At 45.0% G+C, this 27,554-nt stretch overlaps 1 protein-coding gene across 1 annotated transcript in view; it reads right to left on the reverse strand.

The window, feature by feature from the left end:
- SCFD2 (sec1 family domain containing 2) overlaps positions 1–27,554 on the reverse strand; it is a 393,166-nt gene that overhangs the window by 20,180 nt on the left and 345,432 nt on the right. Inside the window, exons 6-7 of the mRNA XM_030880530.2 lie at positions 16,685–16,830; positions 5,111–5,245 (exon numbers count right to left, since the gene is read on the reverse strand). Of these exons, the coding sequence (XP_030736390.1) occupies positions 5,111–5,245; positions 16,685–16,830 (281 nt within the window). The remainder of the gene's footprint in view (positions 1–5,110; positions 5,246–16,684; positions 16,831–27,554) is intronic.

Consider the following 27,554-nt stretch of genomic DNA (forward strand, 5'->3'; position numbering starts at 1 on the left):
GAGAAAGGGGGTCTGGAAAAACACCGCACAGCCGTATAAACATGGCTGCCCACAGGCAGAGAAAGTCCATGTCTCTTAGCAAGAGCAAGTCAGCAGTGAGACAGGAGATGCTTGTGACTTTGGGGGAAGGTGTCAGTTCTCTCCTGTGTGATTCATTTGTTCACTCAGCGGTTAATCTGTATGCACCAAATGCCCCCACACGGGCTCTGTACAGCAATACAAAGACACTCAAGGTGGCTCTTTTCCCAAGAGCCACAGTCTGGCCAGGATCACGAACTTGTGCAAATAAAAATAGCAAGTACATACTTAGCACTTCCTGTAGGCCAGGTACTGGTGTAAATCCTCTGTATGTATGAACTCACTTAATCCTCACCACAGTCCTGTAAAGTAGGTACTACTATCATCCGCATTTTACCGATGAGGCAACTTAGGCACAGAGGGCTTAAGTGACAACATACCCACGGTCACACAGCTGGTAAGTGCGGGAGCTCGAGTTCTAACCCAGACCACCTGACTCCGGACGCTACCACCGCTCCCTATTGCCTCTTGAAAACAAACATGGGCAGTAGAAGGAGGTCAGTGGTGTTAATAGAGCATAAACTAGATGGCCTTCTATTATTTACAAAAGCAAACAGAAAAGTGAGAGATGTGGAATAGACAAGCGACCCCCAAAACCTCCCCTGACAACATGCACCCCCCTGCCTAACACTGTTCGGACATTTCTCCTGCTGGCTCCTCCGAGTCTTCACACTACAAAACCAGCCTCTTTGCTTCCGTTCTCTTCTCCAGAGAGACAAAGAAGGTGGAAGAAACAGATTTCCATGCTGTCTGTGGACAGAAGACGAGCCCACCAGGTTTCTTTGACAGAGGCGAGGTGGGCTTCCGTCTCCCCCAGCAGGGCAGTGCTGGGCAGTGAGCAGGAGCCCGTGGGCCGCTGCTTCTCTGGGGTGACATAATGACAGAACAGTGACCGGCTTCGCCTTGCTTAGTAGCTGCTGCAAAGGAGGGTCAGGGAATACGCTGAGGGTCACTGGAGTTGCCTGGTCTGGCTGCTGCCTTTTCTCCCTCGTGAAGCTGTTGAAACGTAGCTTCGGCTTAAGGGCAGTAAGCTGGAAAGAGGAACCACTGACTGAAGCCTGCTGCTCTCTGAATGGGCGTCCTCACAGGGCCACTCCCAACCTTTAGCGGGTGCCTGCTGTGTGTAAGGCCCATGCAGGTGCCCCATGCTGAGGATGCAGGAAAGAATGAGACCCAGATCAGCCCTCCTTTCGCATAGCCATAGCTTTCACCTCCTTTTTTTTTTTTGCGGTACACGGGCCTCCCACTGTTGTGGCCTCTCCCGTTGCGGAGCACAGGCTCCGGATGCGCAGGCTCAGCGGCCATGGCTCACGGGCCCAGCCGGTCCGTGGCATGTGGGATCCTCCCGGACCGGGGCACGAACCCGCGTCCCCTGCATCGGCAGGCGGACTCTCAACCACTGCGCTACCAGGGAACCCCTCACCTCCTTTTGATTGTGGCCGAAAGCAAGAAATTCATTTAAATCACAAGTGTGTATGTATGTGTGACTCAGTTTTTGGTTTCACGTTGCTAGCCTGTTCTATTTTTCTTCGTTAAGAAGTGCTGATTACAACACATTGAACTGAGATCTTGATTCACTGATGTGCAGTGGATGAAGCCGTTCAGTTAGAACATGCTAGTCTGGAGAAAGATACCTAACACGTATAATGATAAAGCAAGGAATGAGTGCAGTCACAAAGTGCGCACACAAGGTCCAGAGCCCTGACGAGACACTGAGGCCTGGAAAACCCTGTCCTATGTTTTTCCTATCACCGTCATGGGGACCCCCAGTACACTCTGCGGTAATGTCTGCTGGCCTCTTTCCCAGAACACTTCCTGCTGGCTTCTCACCCCCCGCGTAGGCTACAGATACTGCCTCTGGTGACTGAGCCAAAGTCATCTGTGAAACCACCTGTGAGTCCACAGACAGGACGGGGACAGATGAGCAGCTCAGCTCCCTTTCCAGCCCTACAGCTCTCCCATTTGGGCGACAGTACCCCAAGCACAGAAGGAGCCCACGTGGACACCTTTATTTCATCAGGCTCTGTCTGTTTGTTCCCTTCAGGCACAGCATCAGTGGGTCTTGAGTGAGAAGGGGGGAAGCAGGTCCCAGAGGCAAAGAGCAGGGCAGCACGTGGCCCGAAAGCAATGGCTGTTGGCTGCTGATACAGAATGAAGATGCAGTGTGTGGAAGCAGCTCACACCACTGCGCAAACTTCTTCTCCTGGGGCTGTACTGCCAGTGAGTCCCGGGACCAAGTCCCAGAGAAGCAGACAGGGTAACAGCAGATGACCCCGGGAGAGCTCCCTCACATGGATGACCAGTCCGGGCGTGGAGCTGACTGAGGAGCTGCATAGATACTGGAGAGGGAAAGCATCTGTGCTAATGAGTCATCAGGAAGAAAAGAATTAATGACACATGGATATTTAACTTCCAAGAAAACACCTGGCAGCATCCTGGCGCCAAGAAATGTGGTTAAGAGCGCGGGCTCTGGAATAAGACTGACCTGGGAACCAATCCTGCTGTCCCATTTCCTGTGTGCTGTCTGGAAAACACCTGAGAACGGAGGGGAGGATGACCCAATTTGGGCCTTCTGGAAGTTCACATCTACTGCTTAAGCTTTCTCAGCCTCCGTTTCCCCACGGGGAAAGCAGGGATAATGAAAGGGGTGTTGTGAGGTTTGAACCTGAGAATGGCTGATTCCCTGGTACAGCTGACCACAGGTTAGCTGTTTGACTTTGGTAGTGGAAAGCATCAGAGAACAGGACCAGGGAGACTGGTGAATGGCCGTGGCCATGAGAGGCTCCATCTCTTCTATCCACATCCTCTTCTTTCCACTGGCCTTAAACCAACGTAGAAGACACTTCTCCTGATGGCATCATCCCCCATCTCAAAGACGGAGGTCTTTGAGAAGTCACTGTTAGGTCCTCAAAGCCCTGCAGTTCCTTTTTCCATTTATCCCAATTTTGTTTAAACTTTGAACACATGGGCCAGAGGTAACTTTCCTTGCCAAGTTCTGTGGAATGATGGGAAGAGCCGGCCACAGAGGCCCATGTAGAAATGGAACAAAATGATTCTCCCTTGGGCTGCTGGGGTGAGGAGGGCTACTGGGCCAGCCCACCAAGACTCTCCCACCCCCTGCAGAGAGATGAGAGCCCCTGGCTACTGAGAGCAGAGGCCCGGCAGCTGTGGGCCGAGGAGTGGATGCTGACAGCTGCTGGAAGAACACACATTCCTTTTTCTTAAATCCATTACATGGAAACCTCTCTTTGAGATCAGTCTCCAGGGGCGGGGGCATCTCTTCATGAGCTCTAATTCCAAGGATTTGAATGGAGAGAAACACAGCAGGCCAGTGCTGGCCCAGGACGGTTCTAAACATCCTCTCAGGCAAAGCTCCCCTTAGGACAGCGAAGCTTCCGACCGCAAGAAGAGCTGTAGAAAACACTCCGTGTAGTTTAAAAGGGTAATTTAAAAATGTGATGTCTCACGGTTCATGAACAGTGATGGAAAATGCAAGTGGACAGTCCTCCTACAACAGACAGTCTATGCTGGCCTCCAGAGAGTTGCAAAGTCCGTTAGCACATTAAAGGCACTGTGAAATCTGACAGCAAAGAATTTCGGGTTAATTTTCTGTTTATCCCATGGGTTCCCAAACATATTTGGTCACAGAACCCTTTCGCCAGGACACAGTTCTTTCCGCAGAACATCACTGGCCTAAGAGCGAGTTAAGGCCTCCTCTCACTGACACCGTGCCTCCTTGCAAATTAGAAACTCCTGCAGTAAGCAGAGTGCAGACAGGTTCGAGCCTCCACGTGTGCCCTTGCCCTGACCACGGACGCAGCAGCCTGACTGCGAAAGGACAAAATGAGCCGTCCTCAGACTTGACGGATCAGGGCAGGAAAGTCCACTCTTGTTATTTTAGTCTCTCTCCAAGGTTAAGTCCAAGCTTATGAATGAAGGAATAGGGTGCTCGGGTGGAGAAGGTCAGAGACCACCTCTAGCCTGGAAGCTTCTGTACAAACTAGCCACCACGAAGGGCTGCTGGACAACCCTGGGCTTACATTTAACATGGGAGTCCACGAACACTTTTGAGAAGCTGAACTGTGCTGCATTGTTTAAAAAAAAAAAAAAAAAAACAGAGGGAAAATGCACCAGCCGCGCGTTGCATCAGAAGCTGATGATAACTGGGACCACTGGGAAGGAGACTGGGTGTCCATTCCAGCCGTTTACTGCTTGGTTTAGAGTCTGATTGGCTTCCGTCCTCCGGCTTTTGGAGTGGACCAGTTTTCCTGGCACATGCATTTATTGAACTCTGAAAGGCCTGATCTTCTATGCAGATTAATTCATGATTTCAAAGATGCTTTGAAGCTGGCAAAACATTCTGTTATTTCCAAGAGTTATTACAACTGAAATCCTGGCATAGAAGAGGAGGTCAGCCTGTAATCTTGTTTAGATCTTTTTAAATTTAGAAACTTTATAGTGGGTTAAAAATAGATCACATTTGTGTACTTTTCCTCCTTTCATCTCCACTGCAAAGGCTGTTCAGTAATTTTGACCTACCCTTAATACTAGCCAGGGAAATTCTCATGCTTGTCACCCAGGAGTCTGCTAAGCCCAAATAAAAGTCATTTTCAAATGGATTTTGGGGTGATGCTAGTTATACAACTGAGCAGAGTTACTCATTATCCCACATAGTAAGTTCTAGAATTAAGAGCACCGGGCTGCCACTAAGATCTGTGAATGGTATGTGGATTCCTGTTAAGTGAAAGTGTGGGCCACGAGGGAAGTTTTCAATAGTGCTACCCTGGAGGGCTTGTGTCCTTACCTATTGATCAGAAAAGATCATAATGCTTAGGTCAAGGGAAGCTGTATGAGGCCGGAAGGTCAGGCTGCTTATAACCAAAAGTTAAATGAAGATTGCACCCGATTTCAGAAGGGCCAAATACTGGACGTTCTCCTTTGTGGTACTCGCCAGGGTTAAGGGGGTACCAGCATTTTCAAGCCCAGCAAAGACAGCATTACACTCAGGATTACCTCGTCATGGTTACTTTACCTTCATGAACATGCTAAATCCAGTTTTAAGGAGATCAGTGAGGCCTGAAGACATGTGTTCAATGTCAATGGGATCTGGCCTCTCGGGATTAAATATTTCCTCCACAACCTGCTTCAACAACGGCTTATAGGATGCCTGCAAAGACAAAACATTGTGCTGTAAGTAAAAGGGTTTGTTTGCTTTGCCTAGAGAGAGGGTAGCTTTCTCTGCACCAAACGAAGCAAAACCAGTTTATTCTGATACTGAGCAATGGCTGTGATTCTCCATGTGTGAAAAGACAATATGACAACATTGATTTGGGGGGGAAACTTTTATCCCACTACACTAGCACTATTTTTTATTCCTCACACTCCCTTCCATAAGCAAATGCCTCTCACCAGAGCTATAATCCTAGTATGGCTAATTTTTCAATCTAGATTTAAAGTGACAATTTTTTGCATGAAGTATACTGAAAAGCAAAGTATTGTCAGTTGATATAGACAGGAAGACAATCTCCTAAACATTCTTAGAATTATGCTCCCTTCCGCTGGGATCCCGAATGTTTTCTTACAATGTATTGTCACTATCCAAGTCCAAAGCAATCCCTCCGTCTTTTAGAGAGGTCAACTCCAAGTACAAACTGGCCAGAAAAAGCAGCCAAGATGCCCAAAGAAATCTGACCAAGGTCAGGGCTTAGAGAAAGCAAGCCACACAGACTATGAGAATTTCAGTAGAATTAAGCTGATGTGAATTTACAGCAACTACAGTTTGGTAAATGGTGCTAAACCTATCCACATTTAGGTAGTATTTGTAGGCAGCTGCCTCTGACCAATGTATATTCCAAGCATGTTCCCCCACCTCTTTCCTTGTGTCTCCTCACTACCAAGCTTTTCCTCTCTCCTTCCCTTCGCATCGGCTGGACCACCTCCCTCCCAGTCTTGTTGCTACCTCTGCTGCTCCAGATACGTTTGGCAGCCCAGTTTGAGCATGAAGGGTGAAGGAAGAGGAATGTCTTCCCTCAAAGCACTCTGCTATATCTGTTACAGGCTCAGGAAAGCCAGGCTATGACAGCACTGTAGAGATGTCATGAACTGTTCCTGTCTTTGCACTGGCCAAATCTGTAACCGGCCTCTAGCCAGTGTGGAGGATATCTGGTATGTTAACTTCATCTCTGGCTTCATCTTGCTTTTCGTAGTCATTTTTTACTCTTATTTCCCCCTTGTTCCAACTTTCTTACTTGAAATACCTTAGAAATATAGCAGGGTATAAACCATCAAAATCATAAACAGTCGTTTAGCTAGAAGGGAACTGGTGCATTTATCAAGGATAAGATGCAGGGAGAAATAGCAGCTGTTGAGTTGAGGGTGCAGCTCTCCTCTGCTTATTAGTCAAATAGACCATTGCGTGCCCAGAGATCTCACAGGCAAATGCTCACGAAAGGGAAAGCACTGGGCAGAGACACCGATAACACAGAAACTGAAAAAACCAAAAACTGTGAGTCAATCTTCCTAATACCAACATAGATTTTAAAAATTTATCATACAGGCAAAAATACAGAAGTTTGAAAGTATACTTTTTTGATGAGGCTGTGGGGAAACAGACACGCTCATATACTGCTGGTGGGAGTGTAAATTGTTACAATCGGTGTAGAGAGTAATCTGGCAATATCTATCAAAGTTACAAATGCATCTGACTTAGCAATTCCACATCTAGGAATTTATCCTACAAATATGCTAATATATTCAAATGAGATCCACAAAGGACTGTTTATGGTTTATAATAGCAAAAGATTAGAAACTCATTTCATAAATGGGATACATCCACACGAAGGAATGCTATGGAAGCGAAGAGGGAAGTTCTGTGCTGATGGTAAAAAGCAAGGTGCAGAATAAATCGTGAGTGGAGGAAGCAAGGTGAGGAACAGTGTGTATGATGGGCGTTTGTGTAAAATGTGCCAAAGGAAATATGAAAGTTTGCATTTGCTGAAACATGCAAAAAATAAACTCTGGTGTGATATACAGAATCACCATGAGCAGTGGTCATGGAGTGGGGGACCGGACAAGGGACAAAGGTGAGAGGAAGCCTTTTCACTATATTCTTTTTTTAAAAAGCACAGTTAAAACACCACTACACACACACACACACACACACACACACATACACACAAACGGCAAGAATGGCCTTTTTTTCCCTCACCTCTTCAAAATTAATAAATTATTTATGCATGGAAGAGATTCGAGTTAAGCACACCAAAATGTAAACAAGGGCTAACTCTAGGTTCTGGGAGTAGGGGACATTATTTTCTTTTTTTTCTAAATTTTAGAAATTGACAGGTATACTTCTGGAATCATAAAACAATCCAATAAATGTTTTCAATGTTAAAAAAAAAAAAAGGTCATGGAATGGCCTCTGAATTCTACAAATCCTCTTCCCTGAGTAAATTGTCTTGAAAACTTTTCTACCATCTCAGCCTTTCCGGATATTTAATCTCTTAAACTTTAATCTCTTTAAACTGCTCTCCATGGAGAAGTCCTTTGGCCAATACTCTGCTACCTTATCATCATTATCATCAAATATTCATTGACTGCTTCTTTAGAAATGGAATCCAGTTTTTGGACAGGCACATGATCAACTGGCTGAAAGACTCCATTCTCCAGCCTTCTTTGCTGTTGGGTCTGCAAGTTCTGGGCAATGGAGATGTAAGTAGAAGGGGAGTGGGACTTTCAGAAGTCTTCTATTTTTAAAGGGGAAGGGTATGCTTTCCTCCCCTTTCTCTGTTTGCTGCCTGGAACATGGAAGTGACGACTGGAGCTCCAGCAGCCACTGTGTAAGACAGGGCCATTCTTTAGAGATACTGGAGCAGAGGGCTGGAAGAAACCCAGGTCAGTGGAGACTGGTGGAGCCACTATAAACATAACACGGATGTACTGAATCAGGACCTACTTATGTGACAAGACAAACCTTGCATGTTTAAGCCTTACGTTTCAGATCCTGTTACTTGCAACTGAATGCAATTCTAACTGATACAAAGCACAAAGGGAAGATAAAGAAATAAAAAGGCCATTTCTTCTTTCCAGGGGTTTACAGTTATTTGTTTTTTGTTAGTCTACATATAGTTATATAGAATAACATTAAGCAGAACCACAGAGAAGTACACATACGCTGTCACATTTAAGACAGGAGAGAGTATACCCCAACCTACAGAAAACAAAAGAGGCAATTGCTCCCCGTAAGATGTACCTCCTGTAAGAAGGAAGAGTAGTGATCCTGAGAAGAGCTCAGGTATAGGAAAAAGTTGGTCCTGTCGTCCAGCTAAAACACTATGCCTAGGGCCTCCTCTGTGCAAAGTACAGTGTACCAGGGTGACAGGATTGCTCTCAGGGCTCCAGAAGCCCCCATGCAGACTGTGAGACAGGGAAAGAAGGAAGCGTAGAGGGTTAGGGATCCTGCTCTCTCCCTTGCTCCAATTTCAGCTTTCCAATTTCTTCTTTAAAACGACTAAGCACAGAACCACTAAATAACATTGTCCATTTAAAGAGCACGATTTGGGAAAAGACTTTCTTAGGTACAAAGCAGTACTAGTCTCGTGACTTCTTAGCAAACACATTTCTTAGTTTTCCCAAGTAGGGTTTTAATCATGAGAACTTTTGGCTCCTTCCTTACTTAGTTTGGACTTTTTTCTGCCCCAAAACATGTCACTGAAATCTGATTGAAATGAATAGCTTTTGGCAGTAGCTTCTTAGATGACGATCCTCTAACTGTCATGGAATTTTCTATTCAGCCAGAAGCTACCCAATTCTCAGCAAAGAACCATAGAAGGTGGTGATGGGGAGACAGATGTCTTGCCCTAGTGCCCTGCTCACAAGTTTTCCTCACATGTTAAAAAGGACCAGAGGGGAGATTCGTCGTGTAGTTTGTCTACATAAGAGTGTTAACCAGAGTAATTTAATTTTCCTAATCAAACATTCACTGTTAGTTCATCTTTCGGGGGGGGGGGAAGGAGAGGAATTAAAAACACAGACAAATTCATCCTTATTTCTCGCTTATACCACATCCAGTGTGTGCTGGCAGGACGGGGTCTGTGCCCTACGGTGCAGGGCCTACACAATCATTCAGACACCCAGGCTCCTGCTATGGAGTAGCCCCACCAGTCCCTAGGGCACTGGAATCCCACACTGAAGCCTTTGCATCTCATCAGCAGAGGATGAAAGAGAGAGAGTATGGAGGATTTCCAGAGAGATTTTATGAGCTCAGCCTGAAAGTGATCTCTATTACTTCTGCCCATTGTTCATTGGCCAGAATTGGTCACAAACCTACATTTACCTGCAAGAGAATCTGGAAAATGTGGTCTAACTATGCCAGAAGGAAAAGGAAATGGAGTTTGGGGAACATGTATAGCATCGTCTCTGCCACAGACACACCGTAAAGTCTGGATTGAAACATTAATATAACTATTTCCTTAATAACTGGCAGGTTGCTTGTTGTAGGCAAAGGATTATTAAACCTCTCTTCCCTTCTACATAAGAATCTGACCTTTGGTTAACTTTCTAGCTCTGTTTCCTTGGAAACCTGATAAGGGAAGAATGTCAAACTCTAGCCAAGCAAGATTGCTTATGATAAAAATGACCCTTGCTTAGTAAATTGCATTAGACTGGGGGAACTCTAAATACTGGACAGAAAGCCAGGGCTTTGGGCTGCTCTGAGTATGATGACTCTTGTGTGGTTGGCCATGGCCGTTGGAGGAATGCTGGAAGTCATGTCAGTGGAGTTGTTTCAGAGAAATTGGCCCCTATAGGATATGAGGGTTTTAAGCCAGAGGACTCCTGCCCCTACCCTTCCCTCCATGTGAGTCTAGTTCCCTCACTGCTCAGCTGTCACTTCAGGACCAAACCGAACAGCTCCTGGGTAGCTGCATGGACTGCTTCATGATGGTCACAGGACTACCTGAGAGGAGAAAAATGCCCGCTGTTCCCTACCGCGAGCTATGGTCCTGTCCTGGGCAGACGGGTGCAAATGGGGGCTATGACCACAGAGATGACTTATGTACTAGGCACAGAATGCACGATGCCTAGGGCCCACAGGACTGTTAGCGACCCATGAAAATGGATTGATTTCTTTTAAAATGAGAAGAAAAAAATGAACTTTTTGGTCAAAGATATATATATATATATTTTTTTGCGGTACGCGGGTCTCTCACTGTTGTGGCCTCTCCCGTTGCGGAGCACAGGCTCCGGACGCGCAGGCTCAGCGGCCATTGCTCACCGGCCCAGCCACTCCGCGGCACGTGGGATCTTCCCGGACCGGGGCACGAACCCGTGTCCCCTGCATCGGCAGGCGGACCCTCAACCACTGCGCCACCAGGGAAGCCCAAAGATAATGTTTTGATATATAATATTATTTGTCTCTATACCAATGAAACTATAATATAATTATATATGTAATTGCATATGTGTAAATATAAGAATATGAATATATTCAGTAATCAAATAACTATATTTATATATAATTTTTATAATATTTAATAAATATTTCTTCACATAAATATATATATAGAGAGATTTTGATACAGGAAGAGGGCCATGAAGGTAAAAGTGCTAAGGGCAATGAAAATCACAGTGTGGCCCTGTATGACAGTCTCATGAGGCTAGCCTGAAGGTTTGGTAGAGCCTAATGAGACCCCCATGGGTGTTACACATGAAATAGATGAAGTTTCCAAAAAAATCAGAAACTCTCTTTTTTTCTTTAAATGACCAATATCTGTTCCAGAACAAACTGGGCTTTTAATATACCAGAGTTAATCAAAATATGAAAAATAAAATACTTGTTTCTATGTCTCTGGTTACTCTTTCGCGGTATATGATTAGATCTAGAAAGTTCTTATTGACCTGATTCCAACTCTTGAAGAAAGGTGTTGAGCATAGCAACAGTTGATGACATTACACATAAGTCAGAGACAATTTTGAGAAACTAGTCTAACTCCAACAGCTTCGTTTTTTTTTTTTTTGCGGTACGCGGGCCTCTCTCGTTGCGGAGCACAGGCTCCGGACGTGCAGGCTCAGCGGCCATGGCTCATGGGCCCTGCCGCTCCGCGGCATGTGGGATCTTCCCGGACCGGGGCACGAACCCGTGTCCCATGCATCGGCAGGCGGACTCCCAACCACTGCACCACCAGGGAAGACCCCAACAGCTTCTTGAATTTGGCGCAACATAAAGATGGCCTAGGACAGGGGTCCCCAATACCTGGGACACGGACCGGTACCAGTCCTAGGCCTGTTAGGAACCGGGCGCACGGCAGGAGGTGAGCGGCGGGCGAGCGATGCATCATCTGCCACTCCCCATCGCTCGCGTTACTGCCTGAGCAATTCCCCCACACACACCCCGTGGAAAAATTGTCTGCCATGAAACGGGTCCCAGGTGCCAAATAGTTTGGGGACCCCTGGCCTAGGATATCCGTTTCCGAGAAAACTGGAGTTGTTGCCACAACCACACCCCCAACAGTCATGCTGCTGACCTTGGCTTTGCTGGTTGGTGTTGGTGCAGCCAGGACCTCTCTTGGTCCTGCTATTGCAGATGCTTCTCTCTTTTTTGCAAAACCGACTCTGAACAACCAAGTTCTCAGAACTAGATTTGTACTGAGAGTATTTATTTTGTTTCAATCCAAGATTGTACAGAAAAACATTTGTTCAAAACTGGTCTTAGCTTTGACTACTCCATGGCTTATTTATTTTTATTTTTTGCTGCAGTATGACTGATTTTTTTTCTCCTTTCATCTTCTGAAGGAAAATGGTTTGCGCTGCAGATTAAAAAGTGGTTCATTTGTCTATCTGTTCATCCATCCATCCATCCTTCAAAGCAGAAGCAGATTACTTAAAATATCTTTTGATTAAAGTCCCTTCAACTTCAATATGAGGAAATCAAAGCCCAAAGCTATTAATTAACTTGCTTGAATTCACACAGGCAGTTAGAAGTTAGACTACAGGACAGAGCCAAGTTTCCTGGCCCCCAGCATAGCCCTATCTCACGCAGAGCCTTTCAGAAAGGATGCTAGCAGGTCTAGGGTGAGGTAGATAGAATCAGAAGGAAGAACAGAGCTTAGTGCTTGCAAAAGACCAGCTGGTGGCCAGAGCTGGGGATTGTTGATGTTGATGAAGAGACTGGGCCTACAGACTGTTCAGAGCGTATATTTCACCGGGCACAAGATGAATCAGGCCTCCTTGGGCCCTGCTGGTTCTAAAGGCTCTGGTTCAACATGCCGGAGGCACAGAGGACAGTGCGCATCTGTGGGAAGTTTCCTCCAGGGAAGCACAGCACTTTGAGACTTCTGCCAAAACCCGTCATGCAAGAGCCGTGCAATATTTTGTCTGAAAGGGCTCATAAGCTCCTTGCCCTGAGTCATCTGAGAAACAGCAGCACATCAAACACTGACATTTAGGAAGGAGGTTAAGCCTCCCATTAAACTGGAACATTTGTAGTAAGAAATGAAAGCATAAGAAGACTTGCTGCACAGGCAAAACTGGGGCTTAGGTTTCCGGTCAACAGAGTCTATGGACAAACATGACTTTTCCAAACAAACGGGTGTCAGCAGTAGACTCTGACCAAATGCCACAGCTAACAGGACAGTCAGCTTAAGAATGACTCCCTTTCTGTGTAGCCCATCTCCTAATAAAGGAAATGACGAAATGCTACGAAAGAGGACAAAGAGAAGGTCTATTTTGTCCTTTACTACAACTGTTAGAGACAATGCTTACATAGCGCTGTCTATGTGTCAGCTCCTATCCTGAGAGCTTTATATATATTATTCAGAGCACTTTTATGAAGGAGCTACTACTGTTAGCTCCTGCTTACATAAGAGGAACTAGGCACAGAGAGGTCAAGGGTCAAGTAATTTGCCTAAGGTTACACAGTTAGTAGGGAGCAGAGCTGGGCTATGAACCCAAATGTTGCTGTTAACGTACATGCTAACCTCCCTCTCACTAAGAATTAAGAACATAAGAAATGCCTTTCTGGATAAGACCCACAGTCCAGGACCCACCCATCCATCCACCTCTCCACCCACCCCTAGGTGGCAAGCATTGTGCTGGGCTCTGCATGCACCGTGGTGAGCAAACCCAGAAGCCGTCTCCAGCTTTGGTGGTGTGTTCTTCAAATAAAGAGCTCCGGTGGCAGCCTCACGGTCCCCATCACTCTCCTGGCTGTGGCAGAGGTACTAGCTTCCTTGGAGGGCCACGTGTGTGGTGATGTTCTGCGCTCACTTCTGGAGACCTAGTCTAGATCCCACTCCTCTAGCTCTTTCAAGATTTTACATGTACTTAATTTCTTGTATGGAATCCTGCTCTCCTTAAAATGACGAGAGTGGTGTCTGCTTTCTGCATCTGAGCTGTGACTGACACATTTTCCGAAAGGGCTAAAGGATGAAGGTTAAATAAGAAGTGCCTCAGGCTAGGAGTGGAAACAGGAGTGGCTCTAAGAGTCAACTCATTTGCATCGGAGCAGGAGAGAGGTACCTGGGAGGGAGGCTGGGGCTGGTAGGGGCCCTGAGATCCAGGGGAGACAGCCCGATACATAGCACTGGTCCCAGGGAGCCCGGGACATCCCAACTAGATTCTGTGTAGGAACAACATGGAGCTAGATAGAAAGCACAGTTTTTTCCTGGAGCTGAGGACCAAACTGGGAGAAGGGATGGACAGAAAGTTGCCTAGCCAAGGTACATCTTCAAAGCTAAACAAAGCTGGACTCTGTTTCTACTCTGGACATTTGTTGTTTTCTATCTATACACATTTTTGTCCCAACAAATCCTCCAACATGTGATAAAAATACATGTAGCACATTTAAGATGCACCCAACAAATATTTATCGAGTATCCACTACGTGCAAGATACCACTCTAGGCACTGAAGATATGGCAGTGGACAAACCAGATCAAAATCCCTGTCCTCAAGGGGCTTCCATCTGTGATTGAAAACTTCTTCCTTTTTTTTAAATAAATCTATTTATGTATATATGTATGCACGTATTTATTTATTTGGCTGCATTGGGTCTTCCTTGCTGTGTGTGGGCTTTCTCTAGCTGCAGCAAGTGGGGGCTACTCTTCGTTATAGTGCGCGGGCGTCTCACTGTGGTGGCTTCTCGTTGCGGAGCACGGGCTCTAGGCATGTGGACTTCAGTAGTTGTGGCACGCAGGCTCAGTAGTTGCGGTGCGTGGGCTCTAGAGCGCAGGCTCAGTAGTTGTGGCGTGTGGGCTCAGTTGCTCCACGGCATGTGGGATCTTCCCAGACCAGGGTTCAAACCCGTGTCCCCTGCATTGGCAGGCAGATTCTTAACCACTGCGCCACCAGGGAAGTCCTGAAAACGTCTTTAAGTTCAAAAAGTGTTGAAAAACTCAAACAGGTAAAAATTATCCATAATCCCATCAAAAATTCTTCCTCTACATATGTGAGTATAAAGCAAGAAGCCAGAGTTCCTCCTTGTGCATCTAACCCTTTCTGTTCCCCACATGTAACCATTATAAAATTTTCCTAAAATGTTAAAGACTTATTAAATATATACACCCATGTACTTTTTATTTTTAAACAAAAATAGGATAATGCTTTACATAATGATCTACATCTACACCCAATAGATGTACATCTACACCCAATAGAACATGAACCCGTTTTATTCTGAATTCTCCAAGCAGAGCCCAGGACAAGGACCCAAATACAGTCCTTGCCAAGTATATTTAGATTCCACTCATTTTATTGGTTGCACAGCATTTCACTAAGTGTCTGTATAATTATTATTTAATCCCCTCAAGATACACATATACTCCCTGCCTTGAACCCACTTCCACTCACTGACATTTAGGATTTTTGGTGAACGAGTTGATGTTACTGACTCACTGTAAGGGAAGTGTATGCAACAAGGGAAAGTTCATTTTCCAAAGGCGATGGCTGCTCAGGCAGGGTTCTGAGGTCTGGAGCAACTGTGTTGCTAGCAGGGAGATAAAGTCTAGGAAACTTATCACTGTCCTTATTATGCCCAAGATTTATAGCTAATACACGTTTATGTGAAGTTGGCCAAATTAGTCACCATGATGATCACAAAACTGAAAAGACCTCATTAATTTAGTGGTTTATCTTCCCCTTGCCAATGATAGCAGACACTTGCTTCTTGATATCCTTTCGTCTAAATTTCATCATATGTCAGCATTTCTATCACGTCTTCTAGGACCAGTCCATACTGCCATATTTAAGATTGGTAATTGTTTCATGACAAAACTACAACTGATTAATTACCTGAGTGATTTTTTTTTTTATCTGAGTGATTTTATCTGTATTTCGTGGTAGTGATGTTCTCAGATCATTGAACAAAAGATGGGAATTTATATTACTAAGTTGAGTGCCAATTTCTAAGGTCTTTTGTGTCTTGGTGGGTGATTTCAGTATCTGAGATCAGCATTATCAGTCATAATTCCTAGACCCTCCAGGAGAACCACGGTGCAGCAAGCAGGGAGGTTTTGGGTTGGCAGAAAAGACCTGGCATCAGGCCCTGGCCCACCTGTGTGCCTGCTTCCTGGGTCTCGGGATGAGAATACCTCTCTGGCCTACTTGTCGTGAGGATCAAAGGGAAAACCAAATGTAGGGGACTCTTCAAGTATCAGCTACTATACAAATATATGGGAGGAAGAATCTGGATTTTGCTAGGTGGTAGCAGGTAACCTTAGCTGTTGTCGACATGCCCACCTTAGAGAGTCAGAACCCTCAAGCTGAACCCCTCACTATGTCATAGTCCCCACTAACAGCTCATTCAACTCTCCAAAAAGCCTTAGCAAATGGAGCGAATTGTACTGACTATTTCATGGGGAGATGGAAGAGAAGATTCCTTCACACACTCCACAGCAAAACCCAATGATCTTTTCTGTCAGAAACATCTGTTCTTCCTTGAAAGCTCACCTCTGGCCACCAGGAACCTGCGGGTTGTCTCTTCCTTGTCCAACAGAGACTGCCCAGCCTCGATGGCCCCAGCTTTCCTTCACCCCTTCATCTTCCCTTTGGGTCTTTCCGTGCCTCCCCGTGCCTTCCCCGCACCTCGTCCCACGGAGTTTTGATAGAGCAATTACCCCTTCAATCTTGGATTCTCATACTGTCTTCCTACTCCCTGGTCAAAACATCCTTGCAAGGTTCTCCTACTCTCCTAATAAAGCGGTGGGGGGCATTTTAAATAACAAACATCTTTGCTGGCATCAGCTTCTTTTTCCCTTGCCATAACATTATTAGGTAACTTTACTACTCTTAGATCCAGAAACTTGGGCACTAAGGCCACCCCACATCTGGCGCTTAGGGACTTGCTTAAGGTGACAGAACAGCTCTGGGGCAGTTATAAAGCAGCACTGACCCGTAATCCAGTGCTCATCTCACTGCATCGAGCCTGAAATACGAATAAACTGGGAAGCTTTCAGATTCAGGGGAACCCAGAACTCTGGACTACAAGGGCCTTGGATTTCATCTTGAACAGATCCTTCATTTTAGAGAGGTTAAAATGGAAACTTTTCTTTCAGTCTCTGAATCCTAAAAACACAACACAGATTAGACGGTTACTTTAAAACATATGTACTTGCCTGGTGGGTATGATTTCCAGCAACATATACAGACTTAAACTGTTTCATGAGATTCCGAGCTCCAGCAATATCCCGAAGCGAAGTAAAGAGTTCATCCACGGCCCTTCTGGACTTGTGAAATGTCAGGTTAATTGAAGAGTCACAGCCTGAAACAATCCAGAGATATTTGCTCCGCTGAACAAATCTTTACACTGAGTTGTAATCGTGACACGTTGAGCTCATGTAACGTAGTTGTTGTTGTTGTTTTTTAACCCTATTTCCCCCTGGCTGTTCACCAACTGGGCTGTTTCAATCATCCCTGAGCAATGAAACACATTCAGTGTAAACGCCTTTGACAGAAGCAGAACTCAGAATTGCCTGGGATTGCAGCCACTGGCTTCAACCCCTAGACTGCAGAGGTTTCACAAAAAGAAAGCTCCCCAGGGTCTAGTGTCCTCTGAACGCAGCTTTGGGAAAATAGGAGACACAAAGGAAAACACAACAGAGTACTGTGATGAACCGCTCTCACTTGAATCCCACCAACAGTTTCCATAAAACAGAACAGCAAGAATGAGAAAGATCATAGAGCTGCTCCAATGACAGAACTTGCTGGGATGGGCATATAATGCGCTAACAAAGCTTATGGCGTATTTCAAAAGGCAGCCATTCAGAGCTGATCAAACACAAAGGGGGCCTAATGAGAAGACTGTTCTCGGAAGTGGTTCTATTTCTTTTTGAAACTCATAATAGATGGATTTCTTCTCTGTCTTGTTACAAGCTCATGCAGAAGAGGAATGATCATGGTAAGTCAGAAGTTCAAAAAATAGAGAAAGATTCAAGATGAGTATTTTTGACTGTTGAAATACTGCACATACATGAACTCATCAATCCCCACATCACCCCTATGAGACAGGAGCTATTCTTTCCCTCATACAAAGGATGAGGGAGCTGAGGGCCAGAGAGATTAAGGAACACGCCCATCAGCACACTGTCTATGTTCAGCCCATGTTCGTTCAGTCATTCTGGACTGGTTCACCTGTAGGTTTGGGGAACAGTTCTTGTGCCCTCTGCTTCCTGCCTCAAGTACCTGCATGTCTGTCTCTGTGTCTGTCTGTCTCTGTCTCTGTGTATCTCTCCTCCTGTCTGGGGCCTTTCTCTGGTTAGAAGCATAGAAGTCAGCACTCAGAAACAACAGAGCTTTCTCATCGCTTGGGGGGTACCATTCTGAATTATGGTCTCCATAGCCTTATGGAGGGGGCAGTAGGACTGAGCCCCAGTTGCCCCCAACAGTAACTCACTCATGAATGCCTCCTCTACTGGCTTTCCCTCCTCTCCTGTCTCACTTCCCTACGTCCTGACCACACTGCCTAGGACATCTTCTCAAATACAGTACTTGCACCCAAATCCTTGTCTCAGGACACCAGAGCTGCCGGGGTGATTTTAACACAGGCAGCTTGGGTCCAGAATCTATATTCTTTTTTTCAGAACACATTTATTGAGGTTCAGTTCATACACCACACAGTTAACCCATTTCAAGTGTACAATTCAATAGCTTTTAGTATATTCACAGAGCTGTACAATCATCATTCCTACAATCAACTTTAGAACATTCTTATCACCTCAACAAGAAACTCCATACCTGTTAACTGTCACTCCCCCTTTCCCCCTACCCCCAGACCCTGGCACCACTGATCTGCTCTCTGTCTCTATGGATTTCCCTACCCTGGACATTTCATATAAATGGAATCATAGAATATATGGTCTTTTGTGACTGGCTTCTTTCACTTAGCACAATGTTTTCAGGGCTCATCCAAGTTGTAGGATGCATCAGCACTTAGTTTCTTTTTATTGCTGACTAACAGTCATTGTATAGATATACCACATTTTAAATATCCATTCATTGGTTGATGAACATTTGGGTGTTTCCACATGTTGGCTATTATGAATAATGCTTCTAGTTTTACATGTACAAGTTTCTGTGTGGACATACATTTTCATTTCTCTTGGGTACATATTTAGGAATAGAATTTCTGGGTCATGTGGCAACTCTGTATTTAACCGTTTGAGGAATTGCTAGGCTGTTTTCCAAAGTGACAGCACCATTTTACATTCCCACCGTCAGTGTAAGAGGGTTTTCTCTGCATCCTCAAAAATGCTTGTTAGCAACTATCTTCTTGATTGTAGCTCTCCTAGTGGATGTGAAGTGAGGAGATACTTGTTAATTTTGATAAAGAGAGAAGTTTTTAGGAAGTAGAGGTAGATCCAAACAAGCTTCAACTAAAATGGATTGTATCTAAAGTACATAGGAACATCCAAAGGAACCCAATGGCAGCAGACACAGTGTGTAGATAGTTGAGCCTGTACTTTCAATAACTGTGGAACACTGTATATAACTCTTAAAGGGAGGGCAAAATTCTGAACTGTTTTTACTCACACTTCTGACACCAAATGTGTGGACTTTTCCCCCCATACCAACCAATTCTCTAACTCTCCACACATCAACTGAGTGTCCTACAATTCAAATCAATTCTGCCACTAGCTATGTAGAGTTAGTGCAGACCCCACCCAGACTGCCCCCACTTCAGATGCCAAGTTTAAATCCCAGGTTGCCCGTTGCACTCCTGACCTATCAATCAGGGGTTCCCATGACCCCTTCCTCAGGTTCAATAATTTGCTAGAACAGATCACAGAACTCAGGAAAGTGCTTTACTTACTGGGACCAGTTTATTACAAGGGATGCAACTCAGGAACAGTCAAATGGAAGAGATGCAGAGGGCCAGGTATGGGGGAAGGAAAGCAGGACTTCCATGCCTTCTCCAGGTGCTCCACCTGCCCAGTATCTTGATGAGTTCACCAACCAAGAGGCTCTTCAAACACTATTGTTTAGGAGACTTTATGGAGGTTTCATTACATAGGCACAATTGACTAAATTATTGGCCACTGGTGATTAATGCATCTCTCAGCGGCTCTCTTCACTCTGGAAGTTGCGCGGGTAGGGCTGAAAGTTCCACTACTCTACACATGCCTTGGTTTTTCTGGCAACCAGCTCCCATCCTGAAGCTATTATTCCCCCAACCACCAATCATCCCATTAGCATATAAGACACTCTCATCATTCTGGAAATTCCAAGGGTTTTAAGAGCTGTGTGCTAAGAACTGTGGACAAAGACCAATATGCATATTTCTTATTGTATCAAAAAAATCCTCTGACTAGTCTCTATTTCCTGGTCTCCAGAAATGTCCAACTCACTGTCATTAAAAAAATCAGGGGCTTCCCTGGTGGCGCAGTGGTTGAGAGTCCGCCTGCTGATGCAGGGGACACGGGTTTGTGCCCTGGTCTGGGAAGATCCCACATGCTGCGGAGCGGCTGGGCCCGTGAGCCATGGTCGCTAGGCCTGCGTGCCCGGAGCCTGTGCTCCGCAACGGGAGAGGCCACAACAGTGAGAGGCCCGCGTACCGGAAAAAAAAAAAAAAAAATCAAAAGGGTGGTCAAGCCTAGTGAGAGGAAGCCTCCCCGTGTTCAGTGAACTCCAGTGGGGAAGCAGGGATTCGACAGAAAATTCAGGGAGTTCGTGTACACTCTCTAGAATTCTATGCCAAGCTTTGTGTCATTTTCTGAGAAGCATGTCCACAACTTCCTCCTTATTCTTAAAGGGGTTCATAGTCAAGAAAAGGTGAGATCCACAGGTCCAGAGCATCTATCGATATCATACCATGCTTGCTCTTGGCATTGCAGCTCAGTTGGATACATCAATTTGTGCATTAGTCAATAATCAGCCAGAAGAAACCCTGGAAGGTTATGGCTTCTCACTGATTCATGTGGCTTCTTTCCTTAAACTCCCAGCCTGAACCATTTAAAATATGGGAAATTACATCAATTATATCTAAGTGTTGTATACTACGTACTACTACTCCTTTAAATTAAAAATGGCATGAAAACAAGAAGAAAGCATTACTAGTTCTAACACCATGCACGGTGTTTCAATTCTTCTAAAACACAATTCAGCTAATAGGCTAGACTTCTTAAATTTAAAGTAATTCTATAGAACAGAAAGGTTCATACAAATTTTCATACGGTCTCCTTCAACTTTTTGAAAAGTGAGGACTGTAATGTTCATCCATTAGGCTGAGTGGAATAGAATCATCTCCTGGATTATAGAGTACTGAAAATTATAAATTATACATGGAAATTGTAGATTATACGTTGGAAGTAGTTTAAGCAAAGGCTGTGTAATTCTGAAGAGTTAGGTCAATTGTGGAGCAGGTTGTTGATAGAAGAAATGTTTACAGATTACAGGTAAATTGAACTCAAAGGAACCCAACAGAAAAATAACACTGTCAAAGAAATTGCTGGAAGAAAAAAAAAGTACAAAATTTACAAATACACTAAAACCTTCCTGAAAAACAGTCAATTATCTCCATTGTTCAAACCAACTGCACAAGGGCAACTTCTGTCCAGTGGGTCTGTCCAGCGATCCTTTCCGACGTGTCTGTTACCCTCAAAGCAAGTCCTCTAAAATGTACATGTTTCTGGGACACCAGGCCAAAGGGGTCTCATCTCTGAGCATCTTCATAATTATATCAATCTTCACCAAAAGCAGAATTTACATTCACTTACCTAAACCCTATAATGAAAGTCTCAACACACACACACACACACACACACACACACACACACACACAGAAATGGGGATAAGAGAAGATAAATGACGTGTAAGATCGCATCACCATCTCCAGCAAAATGTCTCTCTGATCACAGCCCTGACCTCCTCCACGTACACTGCCTCCCACCATTCAGAATATCTCCTCTGTGAGTGCAGCTCATTCCATATCATGCTGCAGTTAATAGCTAAAGGAGATGAGGGTGCAAAAGCTATGAAATGGGATGAATTCTTTTTTGGTGTAAAAGCTATAATCACTGAAAGCTCACGTATAGAATCACTTATGCCAGATACTATTCTAAGAAGTTTATACATATTAGCTCACTTAATCTCCTCAGAAACCCAGTGAGGTAGGTACTACTATCATCCCCATTTTGCAGATGGGGAAACTGAGCCATAGAGAAGTTAAGTGACACACGGTCACTCAAGTAGTAAGTGGTAAAGCTAAGACGTAAACTCTTGCAGTCTAATGCCCAAGACGGTTGTGTTAACCACTCTGCTCTGCTGTCTTTCATATGTGCTGGAGTCCACATACATAATAGATCAGTAAAGCACTTAGTTCACCCTTAATATCGAAGAAGTGCTTTTACAGTGGAGTGAACGGCAGATGCCTTTCTTCTTGGGAAGATCTGGGCCTGTCTCTGGGGGTAGACGCTAATAGTATGGTTTGCAGTTATACCCCAGGCCCATCTTTTGTGGCCACACAAGGTGTGGGATCTCCCGGGCCTACCCCACACCCTCCATTGGATCTCTGCCCTGTAAGGCACTGTATTCAGTTACTTCTAATAAGCCCCGGACAGCCTGTTCCATTAAGCCAGCTTATGAGATAACGGTGTTTTGTAAGGGACCCCTAAGTGTACAATTCCAGTCAATTCTCATTTAATCCACTTAGTTAAATAGATAATAAACCAGAAGCTGATCCTAGCCTTTGGCCAAGCACAATCTGCGTACTTCAGTTGCCTGCTCCTTGATAAGGGAGGCCCTCAGTCCCGCAGGGCACCCCTGTGTTCGCCTAAAATAGGGGATGACTCATGCCCCTGCAATTTCTTTCTTTGGAGGGCTTGGGGGATCTCTTGGGCAGGGGTCCAGTTACTCCTCGGAGCAACAAAATAGGGCTCCTGTGTCCACATCTGCCCGCCCTCATCCCCCTCTCACCCGTCTCCACTTACTGGAGTTGCTTTACCTCGGCAGAGGGAGGACAGCGGTTTCCATGGCTCTGTGCACTGCAGGGACCCACATTTCCAGCAAAAACAAAGGTAAAATGGAGAGAAGGCTGAGGAGCTCAGGGATCTGAAACCGTGCACCTCAGACTGGGACCTGAACCCACGCAGCCAGGACTCAAACCCGGCCCAAACTCAGATTGGGACTCAAACCCAGCCAAAACCCACAGTCTTCCAACTGAGATCACACACCTGGTTTCAGGACTTAATGAAGCTCAGCTTCTTGATGTCTCATCACAGAAAGAGTTTAGTGAGAGACAAAGCGATAGGTAAGAAGTGGATTTATTTAGAGAGAAACACACTCCACAGACAGTGTGGGCGATCTCAGAAGGAGAGAAAAATACCAGGGTATGGGGTTGTCAGTTTTTAGAGGGGTGGGTAATTTCATAGGTGAATGAGTGGGAGGAGTATTCCAGCTATTTCGGGAAGGGGTGGGGATTTCCAGGAATTGGGCCACCGCCCACTTTTTGATCTTTATGGTCGGTCTTGGAACTGTCATGGCGCCCGTGGGTGTGTCATTTAGCATGCTAATGTAGTACAATGAGCATATACTGAGGCTCAAGGTCTAGTGTACGGCGACTTGTCCACCATCTTGGACCCTTTTGGTTCTAATCAGCTTACGTCATGTCCTCAGGCTATGTCATTCTTTCAAAGGTTGTGCCCTGCCCCCTTCCCTCCTGTTTGCTGGACTCCTCACTCCAGTCTGCCTAAGTCCTTCTGTTTGGTTCTCTCACGGAGCAGCCTTGAACCTTTCTGGTGCATGGGGAACTTTTTCAAAAGAGCCTGGCTTCCAGAAGTTTGGTTTTATTTCTTAAGTATTCAGGAAAATAAAGAATCTTGTATCAGGAGGCTGCCTTATCCAAAGCTTCAGTCTGGATTAGAGATGAAGCACCCTCACCTAAGGCCTTCACACACACACACACACACACACACACACACACACACACACACACACACACACACACACACACACACACACACACACACACACACACACACGGAACCTGTATGGCTGGATAAGCTGGGGGACATGGCTGGAATTGGATTTTAAATGTCTCCCTATTGAGTGATATTATTCTCGTCACCGTTGTAAGAGTCCCTTACATCTGATTGAGAAGAGCTAGGGTCAAAGAATATCAGTTGAGCCTGTTCAAGGGGTTCTTTTCTTATCTGGACCCAAATTATCCAAGGATGGCCTCCTCATCCTTCTTCTGGCCCAGAGTTTGAGAACATCAGGTCCATTTTCCAATTTGCATCCCACCCTCCTGTCTCTCAGCAAACCCCTGGCAGCAGGGGACCCATCTCTGTGGGCTCCTGGGGCAGTTAGAGAAAAGGCTGGCTTGGGAGGGCAATGCGGCCAGAAAGCAGAAAGGGCAGAGCGCTGGGAAGTCATGACCTCCCTCATCCATCCGGCTGTCCGACATTGCCTTTTCTCTCTTTTCAAACCATTGTTTTAAAGATGGAGCCCTTTTTCATGGCTCTCTATAAAAGGTTGGCAAATGAAAACAAAACCAAACAAAATAAAAAAACAAATAAACCTTAGCAAGTGGTGTCACATCTGAAATCTTTTCGGGAGGTTGACTGTGTAAAACCACTCTTGAGTAGGGAAGTCCTGGTAATATTTATAATAGAAGTTCTCTTTTTCAAATGTGATTGGGACCAATAGGTGATTAGAAGTCATTTAAAGAGGGGGATCATGAAAAATTGATCTCTCTCCCACACGTATACATACACATATATGTGTATTTGTGTGTACGTATAACTTTGTTTAAAATTAAAACACAAACATCTGTTTATTCACTACTCTTTTGAGAAAAGTCTTTTGTTTGAGTATTATCTGCTGATTAGAGTTCTTTTTTTAAAAAAATTATGTACTGTGTATAATTTCCAATTTTAGTCCATTTAAAGTGGAATAAGAAGTTAGACCCCTGTAGCACAATCTGAGAACAGAATTCTTCTAGATTTTAATGGGTTTTTTTCCCTTCAATCTTTCACAATCATCCTGTTCATACCTAATTCAAAAGCATGTTTAAAATGATTCATCTTTACTGAGTCTTTCAAAGCATTCAATTTGGTTTTCTCTGAAACAATTTATTTTGAATTCATATTTCCTCAGAGAACATTTAATTAAACATTTAATTTAATTTATTTAATAACAAATACAACTGGCATAAGCAGGTTTGGGAACAAACATAACTGGCTCCTGGGAATCACACGGCTCAACCAGGATGAGCAGACGTGCCCAGGCAAGCGGAGGTTGCCTTAGAGCTCTGAGGGGGTCAGAGTTTTGGCCTGAGTTGTTCTACTTTATTGAGGGATCGCAGGATGTAAGTTATTTTGGTGAATGGGTCGTGTGGAGGCTGGTTGAGAACACGTGAATTATATATATGTATTATTTATATTATACATTATATTGTATATAAATGAAAAATATTATACACACGTATTTCTGAGGTCTCATATTTATACTACAGGGCAATGTATCTGTGTCATCAATCTAATATTTAATGACCTAGTGTGACTTCTAAGTTCTTCTAACATAAAAAAACCATAATCTGTTTTTTTTTAATCAGCCTTCAGGTCTTACAGGGCTGACTTCCTCTTTCCTTGTAGGATCGTTGATCTACACTACACGGCAGGGGCTCCTCAGTGGGTGCGGAGATAACGTATGTATGCTTGGATGACAGTGTTAGTGAGCCTGGCCTAGCAAAGAAAATCAGGGTCAGAAGGTGTCCCGGTGAGGCCACAAAGGGCCCAAGGCAGGGCTCGTGGAGACTGGACCACCCCCGGAAGTCCCTCCATAGGTCTCCCCTCGGGCTCTCAGGCCACATCGGTCCCATGCCCCCTTGGTTCACTGGATCCTGCTCAGTGTCCTGGAATCTCCTTAGCCTGTGGCCTCTAGTTATCGCTCCAATGACAGAGGAGGAAAGGAGGGGAGGGGCGGCGACATGCTCCAGGGAAGCCGGGGCTCTCCCTGGTTCTCCTCTGGTCTCTAGCATAGCGCCTGGTTCCTAGAAGCACCCATGAAATATTTCTTAAATAAATGAATGGGGAAAACAGAGAGATAATGGGAAAAAGAGCTGAATCAGACCAAACACGCCATAAAGTGTGATTCTTGAGGAGCTGCTAAACTATCTCTGCAGGAAATTTCAAACAAAGGGCTCCCAGATGGGTCTGAGCAAGTGCAGCCTCCACGTGTGAGCGGATCAGCTCTCATAAAGGCTTTGCTCGGCGAAGAGCAACCTCAATTGGCTGCATAAATTTGGCTTGTCTGTTTAATAAGCAAAGCTAAACTCTACGTGGTTTGGGTATACGTGCATATGAGATAAAACTGTTTTTAAAAGAAAGGCAGTGATAAATACAAGCTTCAGAAAGTGGTTACCGCTGGGGGAGGAGGTGGGTGGGTAAGGACCCTTTGGGAGAGGGCGATGAGTTCATGGGTGTTTATTATGTAATTATGCTTTATAATATATATATATATTGTATAATCTTTTAAATGTATCAGCTATCATCTTAAAATATATAACAGAACACAAAACCAGTCACACTACTTTTTTAAGCCTCCAGCAAATTCAGCTTTTTATAACAGTTGGAAACAGGGAAGAAATGACAGCTGAAATCTATTATTATTAGGCAGTTTGGGGAGGTGTGGCGGACGTGGAAAGTCTTGTACAGCCACGAGAGAATGTGACTGCCCAGAATTCTAGCCCAAGGTCTGACATGCGGTGGGGGAAACCTGAAGGAAGGAACGTCGTCAGGAATACGCTTTGGAACTTGCATCTTTCATTAAGGCAGGGAACAAAGTCAAGTTGCCAGTGAGGCCCAGGAGGCAGGATGGAGGCAGCGGGACGAGCAGCCTCTTGATCCTGAACGTCTGTGCTGCCTCAGGAAGAGCCAAGGAGGAAGCAAGACCAATAACCCTGGGTCACTGCAGAAATAAGGAAACGGCCCCAACCATTCCAAAGCATTTCCTCCAAGATGCTTCTGAAAAGTCTCTCCAAAGCAGCTTTTATGACTACCCTAACTATACCAACACAGTCTCTTTATCTTAAGAGTTTATGTGGTTAATTAAGGAAGGGTTAATTAAGTATAAAAACTGCTGTGATGCCGCATCATGTTAAGTAGTACAATTTCACGTCGGTTATTATGTTATCCTATTAAATCAATCCAAGTCACCTTAGACAAGGGGACTGTGAAGTTCAGCATTCAGAGTAAACAAAATACCAGGTTTGAGGCTATTTCTTTTCTTTTCTTTTGGCTGCGCCGCGCAGCACGTGGAATCCTAGCTCCAGGACCAGCGATCGAACCCGTGCCCCCTGCAGGGGAAGCGTGGAGTCTTAACCACTGGACCGCCAGGGAAGTCCTGAGGCTATTTCTTTCAAAAAGGTAGGCATTGATTTTTGATCAGTTACACAACCTCCTATTAGCGGAGCTATCACCATAGGAAAAATCAGATTTCCCTCATATCATTTCGACTTTGGGCCCCTTTTCCAGGAATGAAACCTGCCACAAGTGGGAGAAATGCCCATGTAACCACTTAAGCTCATGGTCATGAACCTTCCCAGTCCCAAGGAGGGCGGCTCCTTAACAGTAATCACAGACACCATCTCAAACCCGTATCTCACTCCCAATGCTTCCTAATAGGTTGATTGTTTTTATTCTGTTGAATGAATCCTATTGATTTACTAACTTGCCATTGATACCATAAGTCCCCGTTCAAAGCGTGCTGACATTTCTGGTGGTTCTGAATAGCTGGACATGGAGTGCTGGCCTCTCAAAGCTGACTTGAGAGATTACCTGCATCTGGTTGTTTTCACAAGCTGTCAGGTGACACAGCACCTGGGAGCCTCAGAGACCACTGTGACAATGACTACTGTTGATCTCGTTTTCCAGACTAGGAGAAAACAAGGCTATGCTACATGCACGTAAAGGCGGCACCAGAGCACGGCCCTGAGTTGAGCACAGCTGGCAGCTCTTCTGTTAATATCTGCTCGCTTCTTGTCTGTTCTTT

The sequence above is a fragment of the Globicephala melas genome, chromosome 5, assembly GCF_963455315.2.
Source record: "Globicephala melas chromosome 5, mGloMel1.2, whole genome shotgun sequence".
NCBI lineage: Eukaryota > Metazoa > Chordata > Mammalia > Artiodactyla > Delphinidae > Globicephala > Globicephala melas.